At 33.5% G+C, this 11529-nt stretch overlaps 1 protein-coding gene across 2 annotated transcripts in view; it reads right to left on the bottom strand.

Moving 5' to 3' along the window:
* Nucleotides 1-444: 444 nt before the first annotated feature.
* Nucleotides 445-11529, bottom strand: part of LOC138713885 (transient receptor potential-gamma protein-like) — a 52430-nt gene continuing 41345 nt past the window's right edge. The window contains exons 14-17 of one of the 2 annotated variants that reach the window (XM_069846389.1): nt 9062-9292; nt 5490-5522; nt 4378-4555; nt 445-2493 (exon numbers count right to left, since the gene is read on the bottom strand). In XM_069846389.1, the coding sequence (XP_069702490.1) occupies nt 2120-2493; nt 4378-4555; nt 5490-5522; nt 9062-9292 (816 nt within the window). In that variant the 3' untranslated portion in view covers nt 445-2119. The remainder of the gene's footprint in view (nt 2494-4377; nt 4556-5489; nt 5523-9061; nt 9293-11529) is intronic. The other variant, XM_069846390.1, reaches the window with a different exon arrangement.

The following is an 11529-nucleotide window of genomic DNA, read 5'->3' as shown; positions in this document are numbered from 1 at the left end:
TCTTCTTTATATTTTTATTTTTAAAACTTTTTTTCCTATTTGGTGTAAAATATTAATTTTTTGTATGTAGAAAACTCATGGCTATAGCAACTCAACCAAATATAAATATTTTGAAAAAAAAAAAAAAATTTTGGGGCCAAGCTTTGAAAAAAAAGTACCCAATGCAGAATTTTACTAAAATCGATATATCTAAGCCATTTTTTAAAATAAATTCAAACAGTTTCTTACATTTTACTTGTAAAAGCTTGCTCTACAAACTGTCTGTAACATAATTTTGATTAATTGATTAACTAGTGGATTTACTCGTGTTAATTATGTAAGATTTGTGCAGCTTATAGCTGTTTCAGTGCTTCACGCACCATCCTCAGAGCCTACTAGATCACGGCGTCATCTCGAACTTCTCTGCCTGTTATGTGGGTGTGTTTGATTGTTGAAAGTTGTTGATCAATTTCAGTACACAATCACTATTTGACTCCACTCTTCAACACCTTTCAACAATCAAAAACACCCACATAACAGGCAGAGAAGTTCGAGATGACAACGTGATCTGGTAGGCTCTGAGGATGGTGCGTGAAGCACTGAAACAGCTGTAAGCCGCACAAATCTTACATAATTAACACGAGTAAGTCCAGTAGTTAATCAATTAATTATATTCAAGTGTCAAAAGTAGCGTACGCAAGATTCAAAATGAATAATTTTGATATTAGTCTCACATTTGTAAAATAAACAATTAAAATTTAATAACACTTTTTATTCCTATTTCTGCAGACATGTTTTTAAAATGAAATCAATTAGCAAAATTCTGTTAGAGTGAAAAGTTTCCTAATAGCCCAGAGAATGTGTGTTCTAAATTTCATGCATATATCTTTAATAGTTCAGAAATTATACCAATTTTTGTCTGGCAATGTAGCAAGAAATGAAGTTACCGGAAACAACAATCAAAGTTGGCGTGTGATTTAAAAACCCAGAGCGCAGACCGGCAACTAAAGTAATATGAATAACAAATTTATCATATAGGGCTGTAGGCCTAATATTACATTGTTGCATGATATTTCCTTACATCTACTTTCATATTATCGCGTTCTTCTTCAATATTGCTGAAGTCGTTGGAATGAGGTTTTTCTGCATTGAAATGTATTTTTATTAATTTCCAAACTTTCTTCTTTTCTTGTAAAGGCTGCCTATCCGTCATTTTGTTTTCGAAGATTTTAATATGTTTAGAGGTTACCTTTGTTTATGATTTCATGACGTCCTAATATAACAAATGAGCTCACGTCAACAAGACACATGGCCTTCGGAGTTACTATTTTACTATGATTCAGAAGGCTGTGGTGACTTAAGTGGGAATTAAATTAATAGTAGATTTTATTTTAAATGCGTACTAAAGGCCCATTCACAATGAAAATTAAACATAAACATAACGTAAGCATAAAACCTTGTGTCCATGTTATTTAATGAAAGCATTCACAATGAATTACATAAACATAAACTTAATCTTAAGCATAAGACATTAACATGAAAGTTTGCAAACTCCAAACTTTCATGCTTATGTTTATGCGATTTGGAAACAGTACACAAGCGGAAAGCGTGTTTTCACTTTTTGTTTAACATCTCATGGGCTTTGCCTACAGGCAATATTTTGATCTATTGGCCGTGATGATAGCTAGGCGCGCAACATGGAATCATATGACGAAAAGTTGATTATTTTACATCTCCGTTTCTTTGATTTCAAGTATTGAAAGCCATATACTGATGTTATTGTAGTTATTAGAAACATAAATTGAATAGCTACATCGTCAGTCATTGTGCAATTCTCCATTTTTATGTAATAGATTCTGTAGTTTTGTTGATTCGGTATGTTTGTTTCCACACACGTGTTATGTTTACGTTATGTTTAATTTTCATTGTGAATGAGCCTTTAGTTTGGTGAAATGCAAACGAATTAAATATGATTTTAGTTCCGTATTTAAGTCAAATCACAATTAGTAGCAACATGTTGGTGAAATCGGCCCTTAGAACTATAACAAACCTTTAAAATGCATCGCACACCACATAAAATTTCCGGCTTGAGAACGACTTGATCTCTATTGTATGTGGGTTATATGCCACATCTTGGGGGTTAGATTTCTTCAGTGCTGGACTGTGTCGTGAAGCCGTCTCTGTCCCGGACGGACTGGACTCGTGTGAGGCTCTCCATCTTGGTGGGGTAGTTCCTCACGGGCAGGCTCCCCACCCTGGAGATCTCCCTGTTCTTCTTGGACGTGGTGAAGAACCTCTTGCGCTTCTTCTTGAGGGCAGCCATGGCAGCGGACCCCACACTCGTGACCGGCCTGGTGCTCGGCGCCAGCACTGGAGCAGTGGCGGACACCAGCACCTGCTGCAGATGAGCTGGCTGGTCGGCCCACAGGCCGATGAGGCTCTCGCGCGTGGGGATCACGTCCAGGTCCTTCATCATGCGGCGCTCCCGCTGCCGCGTCTTGCGGCCTCCCAGACCTGCAAAGCTTCACATTAGTCACCAATACCACAAGGAAAGCCTGGAAAGCACTACATTTCTCTATGCGTATTCTTAAGAAAGCTAACCGAAGGTTAGATATCATAAAGTTATTCAGTGATAATCTATACTAATAATAAATCTGTAGACGAAATTTTTCTGGTAATTTTCGATTTTCCAAAAATAATTGATCCTAACATATATAATTAACCACCCTGAAACCGAAAAATCGCTTTCTTGAAATTTTTGTTTGTATGTCTGTCTGTCTGTATGTTTGTTACCTTTTCACGCTGAACGGATTTCGATGAAAATTGGAATATAAATTAAGTTCGTTGTAACTTAGATTGTAGGCTATATGACATTCAAAATACATTATTTAAAAGGGGGGTTATAAGGGGGTCTGAATTAAATAAATCGAAATATCTCCCTTATTATTAATTTTCCTGAAAAATGTTACATAACAAAAGTTTTTTTTTAAATTATTTCCGATAAGTTTTGTTCTATGCAAAATTTTGATAGGACTGATATTTAATGAGATAAATGAGTTTTAAAATTAAGATAACTGCCATCTAAGGCGGTGTAATGAAATATAAAACAAATGATTTCGTCTATAAGGGGCCTTGGACAACAACAATCGAAAGCTATGAAACATAGCCTACAGAGAATGTTTCTGTGTTTGTATGAAGTAATATCGGAAGCTAAATTAACAGATTTGTATAATTAATTATTATTTCATCATTGGAAAATGTAGTTTCTCTAGATGGACATCCAAAGATGTTGATAAAGCGTCGTAAAATAACCTACTAAAAAAATAGATGGACATAATGCTATAATGTTATTACAGTAACGTCTGAGTGAATTGAGGACAGGTAAGATTAAAATAGCTTCTTATGCACAAAAAACTTGATAATCTATCCTGTATATTCGTTTCCTGTATTTCTTAAAATAATGTTTATGTAAGTTGCACGTTCATTTTAATCTCAGAGAATTAACGAACAACAAGAGTGTATTGATTTAGTATGCAGTAATAATATGTTAGCTTAGCATTCCATTATTTTATAATCCAAATTTTAACTATGCTCAATTGAATCGTGTTTTTATTTTAGTAGGTTATTTTACGACGCTTTATCAACAGCTTAGGTTATTGAATCGTGTTACAATACATAAAATACATATGAATTAAATGCAATGCAAAAAAATTGGGTAATGAGCCAAGCAGATTATGTTGCGCTGTTGTAAAGTTTGTTCCTCCTGAGATTCAAGAGCTCCCACAACAAATTAAAAACTTAACTTATCGGAGTACATCCGTTATCAACACACTTTTTATATAATATAATATAATATAATATAATATAATATAATATAATATAATATAATATAATATAATATAATATAATATAATATAATATAATATAATATAATATAATATAATATAATATAATATAATATAATTTAAGTTATTTGAAGGGTTCAGAACCATAGTGGGCCAAGCGCCATTTACTGAATACGTAGAAAACAAGGGTTAAAATTAAGTTATTACCATAATTCAATGGAAACCTATAACAAGTAAAATAAAGTATACACATTAAATCTAAATGATGTCAATCTTCATTAAACTATGGTTGCATGTAATAACAATTAAGAAACAGATTAAAGGAATTGTCATTGCACCAATGAATGCTCTCTGGACCAAAATGATCGCATTTTAATTATTTGGACGCAATTTAAATTAAGTAACATATCAAACGATTTATCCTTCTATCAAACATGAATGTTCCCTGGATCAAATGTTCGATTTTACTTAAGTAATTACTTTATATTTATTTCTAACGGGTGCAGCGGAGCGCACGGGTACGGCTAGTTATACTAATAAGTAGCATGGCCACCTGCATTGCAGTAGGCGTTGACGCTGTACCCGGACTGCTGCAGGATGTCGATCAGCTCGCACCGGAAGGCCGAGATGTCCTGCTTCAGCTCGTTGATGTCGTCCTCGTTGATGCTGCCTCGCTCCGCCCCTTGTTGAGTCATCATGATGTATCGCCTCACCAGGTGGCGCATCACCTTCTGAACACACAAGGCATTTACTGCGCTAGAAATAAGAATTTTATTAATCAAGATCGTTTATGTACTGTCCGTGACTGCGTTCTGCGGCCCTGTGGTTTGGAGAATGTTGGGAATGAAAGTTGCACAACGCAGAACTGCACGCATTGTATTCTTCACCTGACATAATTAGAAACATTAAATCCAGACGTTTGAGATGGGCAGGACATGTAGCACGTATGGGCGAATCCAGAAATACATGTAGAGTGTTAGTTGGGAGGCCGGAGGGAAAAAGACCTTTGGGGAGGCCGAGACGTAAATGGGAGGATAATATTAAAATGGATTTGAGAGAGGTGTGATATGATGATAGAGAATGGATTAATCTTGCTCAGGATAGGGACCGATGGCGGGCTTATGTGAGGGCGGCAATGAACGTCCGGATTCCTTAAAAGCCGTAAGTAAATGTATTATGCTAATAAATGATTGAAAGAATTTTAGTTTTGTGTTTTAAATGTGCAGAAATTTGATGCGAGCAAATGTAACATTGAAAAATTCCTTTGCAGAACGAAAAGATTCATTTGTTCGGATCAAATTTCGACACATTTAAAGGACAAAACTAAAATTCTTTCAATCATTCATTATCATAATACACTGATCTCTTAAATTGACTCAGCATATCGGGAATTAAATCAATGACTTTCTCTAAACACGCTATGAAATGTTTCATATACAACAATTTTTATCTCAAAAAGGAAGCAAAAAGGAGCAAAATTGTATTGAATTATTTTGTTTGAAATATCTCAAAGAATAACCCCCTGAAATTAATGGCATTGCGTACGGTTCAGTCCGTATAGTGTGTCAATTGCAGAAGAAAGTACAGCGCTTATAGATTTTCAACACATTGTTGGGATCTGAAGCTTAAGAAAATCAGTATGTGTGAAGCCACTATTTAACTTACCTCATAGTTTGATTCTTGCTCTTTCAGTAATTCCTGTAAAAAATAAATAATAATTTTTCAGTAATATTTCAAACTATGAACATTGCAACTTATAAAGTGAATCACAAGGAACAGTAAATATTTTAGGGGTGGTATTATAGGTTATTATAGACTAAAAAAAATTAGTATATGTTCATATAGACGTGAGTGTCCAATTTCCAATACGTGTGGAGATATGTACGTATATTTAATACGTATATGGCATTCGCAACTTTATGATGTTGTACAGTAGTGGCAAAAAGAACCGGACCGACCCTTGTAGCTGATTTCAGAGTCACAGATTCAAATTTTGCTAGTCACAAAACACATCCATCTTGTATAATTAATTGTAACAATGAAATTTATTGCATTTGTTCGATTCTTAACCGTCTTTTATTTCCTTCAGTGTCTCAAACTTACAGACGAAAAAACTTTGAGAGTTTTATTTTCATCTGGCATCAATATTACATTTCTACCTCTATTCGGCAAAGATAACTGCGTATTTTTACATTAAATAGCAGTACATACCTCTGGCTTCACTATCCATATTGAAATTACCACAGTTTGACATAATACACAGCACAGGATTCTTTTGTATCAGCTACAAGGATCGGTTCGGTTTTTTTGCCACTACTGTACACAATCTCTCTCATCATTTACATGTCTGTTATCTCACAGATAAATTTATTGTGTTCGATATTTTGTGGCTGGAAACATTACAGGCGCGCTCATCTTTCATAACCGTGTTATAGTATAGACGTTACGGACGATTATGAAATGCCACACTTTGCACCACTTAATTTAGTCTCAAGCTCCTCTACTTCAGAAAGTTTCGTGACGATTCTCGTCGGAAGGTCAAAAGCCTTCTCTTTCAAGCATGACTTATCATAAGCTAGCGCGCTTATCTTTCACCTAGGCGATCCGGGTTCGGTCTCCGGTCAGGTCATGATGGAATTTGTGATGGATAAAATAGACGTTGCATAGGGTTTTTCTCGGGGTACTCCCGTTTTCCCTCTATCATTGCATCAATACTATCCACCTCTCCCCTCATTTAATCTATCATCTATAATAGTAAAAATAGGTTGAGGTGAAGTCTGGGGATAGAACGGGTTTCCGATGCTGGTATAGGAAGGGCTTCAGACTTCGGACAATGTTGCCACTGACCAAATATGAAATGGAGCAGACCTCACAGAAATCTGTAATACCAAAGTGTACTCTTTTTTTGTCTTGTAGTGTACCAAATTTACTAATCTCTTGTTGCATTCGCCTAAAAATTACAAATTCTGGGAAAAGGCTTTAATACATAACAGAAAACAGACTATTTTGTTGTTGTCCCTCTATTACATTTATATTGGATTGGTGCATAGGTTCTTAGTGTAAATAAATGCTTGGTTGCTATGGAAACATAGACATCAGACGAATGAAAGTGCAGAAAAACGCTACGGAAGTATTCACAAATCCAATTGGTATACAAGTTTTATGTGTATATCCATTGTTATACCACGGCAACTTGGATTAATTACTTCATCGCGTCAAGAATAGAAATCTATTTTGAGGATTGCAGCAAAGAAGAGCGTTGAAGGAAAGGAAAAAATTTGTTTTTAAACCAATTTATTTATATTCCCAATTATTCGAATTAAATTCAAACTGACTAAATATCATTGTTGATCGTTGGTAGTAATCATGCTGTTACTACCAGTAATTTAACATTGACAGCTCTAAAAAATTTGTAAAATTCTCAATAAAAAGTACAGACTACCAAAGTAAAATATCAAATTGTACAAAAAAAACTTACAAATTAAACCAAATCCTTTAACTCTATTAAATAGGCCTATAGAATATAATCTAAATTTAACAGAAGAAATACTGAAATCAGAAGTAAACACTGAAATAATGAAACAATATTGTCTTTAGAGACAATTAATATTAGGTATCCTCCACAAAACTGGCTTCATTTATACACTGACGGATCCTTGATCTCCAGAGAACAAGGTGCCAGTGCAGGTGTTACGTGCTGTCTCTTCTCACTTTATAGATCTCTTGGATATGGAACAACAAGTTTTGATGGAGAAATCATTGCAATAAGTGAAAGTCTCAGGAATCTTCTATGCCACATCAATAAATTTTAATATGCCGTTATATTGTCAGACTCCAAAGCAGCTATTCTATCAATAGTCTCTAAACACACACCTTCATCTCAAACAGCAGAAATAACTAAAATGCTCTCTCAATTAATATCACTTAATAAAAGAATTGTATTCCAATGGATACCATCCCATTGTGGAATCCTGGGAAACGAGAATGCGGATGCTTTAGCAAAGAAGGGCAGCACTGCTACTTACAGACCTGTTACTAAATCTACGTATTACTCTGTGAAGAGATTTATTAAATCTACATACTTAGACTTCAACAAACAAAATTTGATAACACAATCCCAAGGGAAAAAATGGAACTCTCTACATCATAATCCACAGTTAATTCCCGATTTACCACGAAAATTGTCTGTAGCTGCATTTAGATTGGCAACAGGCCATGATTGTTTGGCCAAACACCTGCATAGAATTGGAATATATCAGTCCCCTAACTGCCCATTGTGCAACTCAAACCAAGAAATGGATTCGGAACACCTCAAAATCTGTGCTTCAGTGGCTGGCCATGATAATATCTTTGAAAAATATTGGAGTGCAAGAGGTCAAATGACTTTATTGTCAAACGCCTGGCATTAGAAAACAACAACAACAACATTTATATTGGATTGGTGCATAAGTTCTTAGCGTAAATAAATGCTTGGTTGCTATGGAAACATGGACAGCAGATGAGTGAAAGTACAGAAAAAAGAGCAGTTGAATGAAACTACAGAAAACGCTACGAACTTATGCACAAATCCAGGTATACAAATTTTATGTGTATATCCATTGTTGTAGCATGGCAACTTGGATTAATTACTTCATCGCGTCAAGAATAGAAATCTATTTTGAGGATTGCAGCAAAGAAGAGCGTTGAAGGAAAGGAAAAAATTAGTTTTTGAACCAATTAATTTTTATTTCAAATTAAATTCAAACTGACTAAATAATTGTTGATCATTGATAGTAATCATGCTGTTGCTACCAGTAATTTAACATTGGCAGCTCATAAAGCATTTGTAAAATTCTCAATAAAAAAGTACAGACTACCAAAGTAAAATATCAAATTGTACAAAAAAAAAATCAACTGTATGCATCAGCGTACAGACCATTTAAAATGGTATCAAATCCGTACAATTTTACCGAAAGTGGCAACACTGTCTTCGGACCCCTTGTGCTTATCAGCTACTCGTGTGTGAACGCGATCTAGTTCTATAAGGAACTGAGACAGGATGGCCCACCTCTCAGCGTCGGCTGATCACGAAGTACTTGGGACTTATTTTATTAGACTACACGTGTGTGGACGGGATCTGGCTCTATCAGGGGATGAGGTAGGATGGTCCACCTGTCAGCGTCGGATTCATGAATGTCACGCCAGATGTGTCGGTCTTGGATAATGATTATGGGCTCGTAAAGCCAAGTGCTGCTCACCATCTTGACCTCGTGGGAGTCGCTGGGCGCGCTGGGCGTGTTGTCGCAGGAGCAGCAGCGGCTGGCCAGCCCCGAGCTGCCGCGCAGACAGCACTTGCTGAGTCTGAAGAGGCGCAGCAGGAACTTGGACGTGGGGAAGATGTTGAAGGGCGGCGGCAGCGTGCACTTGTCGTCGAAGTAGCTGATCCACAGCTTGCTGCGCGCGAACTTCCACTCCACGTCCTCCTTGCACTGCGGACGGCGGAGGAATTTTACATTTATTAGGATCAAATTTATGCACATTAAAAAGATAATAAAAAAATAAATAAATAAAATAAAATAAATAAATAAATAAATAAATCAATCAATCAATGAATCAATCAATCAATAAATGAATGAATAAATAAATAAATAAATTAATTAATGAAAGAATCAATAAATGAATAAATGAATAAATAAATAAATAAATAAATCAATAAATAAATAAATGAATAAATAAATCAATCAATAAATGAATAAAATAAATAAATAAATAAATCAATCAATAAATGAATAAATAAATCAATCAATCAATAAATGAATAAAAAAATCAATCAATCAATCAATCAATCAATAAATGAATAAATAAATAAATAAATCAATAAATGAATAAATAAATAAATAAATAAATAAATCAATCAATCAATAAATGAATAAATGAATAAATAAATAAATCAATCAATAAATGAATAAATGAATGAATAAATAAATAAATAAATGAATCAATCAATAAATGAATGAATAAATAAATAAATGAATAAATAAATAAATGAATGAATAAATAAATAAATAAATGAATAAATGAATAAAAAATAAATAAATCAATAAATCAATAAATGAATAAATAAATAAATGAATCAATAAATGAATGAATAAATAAATAAATAAGTGAATGAATGAATGAACCAATCAATCAATGAATAAATGAATGAATAAATAAACAAATAAATAAATCAATAAATGAATGAATCAATAAATGAATAAATGAATGAATGAATGAATGAATCAATCAATCAATAAATGAATAAATGAATAAATGAATGAATGAATAAATAAATAAATGAATAAATGAATAAATAAATAAATCAATGAATAAATGAATAAATAAATAAATAAATGAATCAATCAATAAATGAATAAATAAATAAATAAATAAGTGAATGAATGAATAAATCAATCAATCAATGAATAAATGAATGAATAAATAAACAAATAAATAAATAAATAAATAAATAAATAAATAAATAAATAAATAAATGAATCAATCAATCAATAAATGAATAAATAAATAAATAAATCAATCAATAAATGAATAAATGAATTAATGAATGAATAAATAAATGAATAAATGAATGAATAAATAAATAAATGAATGAATCAATCAATCAATCAATAAATAAATAAATGAATAAATAAATAAATGAATCAATAAGTGAATAAATGAATAAATAAATAAATAAATAAAATTCTTTCAATCACGTATTATCATAATACATTGCTCTCTTAAATTGAATGAACACAGGGTTGGGCGAGTAAATCACCTGTACGTACTTTACGCGTAATTTACATGCAAAATACGAAATGTATAAACCTGTTTTATACACGGAGTAATAAACAAACATTTATTGATTTTTACAAACTAAACATCAATTACTTCATTCTTTTTAAGAGGAGTGGATCAGGACAGCACGTTTGCACATCTCCTTCTTATGTTAGATTAGGTACTTTTCAAACTGAAATGACGAGTGAAGATTTTGTCACAGTTAAAATTACTCTAACCTAACCTAACCTAACCTAATCTAACCTAACATAAAAAGGAGCTTTGAAAGTATTTTATCTTATATTTCCAGTGTTCCTGACCATCTTGAAAAATATGTAAGAATTTAAAATATACAATCTGGATATCCCTGCTTTGTTAAAAAAAAAAAAAACATATGCATATTAAACGGTTAGGCTAGATTAGGTTACGTTAGGTTAGGTTAGAGTAATTTTAACTGTGACAAAATCTTCACTCGTCATTTCAGTTTGAAAAGAACCTAACCTAACATAAAAAGGAGATGTGCAAACGTGCTGTCCTGATCCACTCCTAAGTCCTGATAAGAAAAATGTCTGCTGCAGCAAAACAAATTTAATTTTTTGTGATTTTATACTCTATTTTTTACATAGGTTATAACATTGTACATACTTACTTTCATTCACTCTAATACAGGCCTGCACAAACAGCGCTCGACGAGCGCGCGCGCTCCTTGGGAGCGGAAGAGCGGTCTTTACCGCTCGCCGAAACGGAGAGGAAGGTACGTCTGAATGACATAGACTTGCTATAGGTAGAGGAGAGGGAAACGACCACTGAGCTATCTAGTGGAGTGCAGTGTGTAGGCCTATTCTCAGTAACTGTTTCACGTTGCTTACCTACTGCTACAGTACAGTGTGGAGGAATCTAAAAGACGGAA

Source organism: Periplaneta americana, chromosome 14 (genome assembly GCF_040183065.1).
Source record: "Periplaneta americana isolate PAMFEO1 chromosome 14, P.americana_PAMFEO1_priV1, whole genome shotgun sequence".
Classification (NCBI taxonomy): Eukaryota; Metazoa; Arthropoda; class Insecta; order Blattodea; family Blattidae; genus Periplaneta; species Periplaneta americana.
Note: the sequence above shows the minus strand (reverse complement) of the source record. Positions and strands in the feature narration are given on the sequence as shown.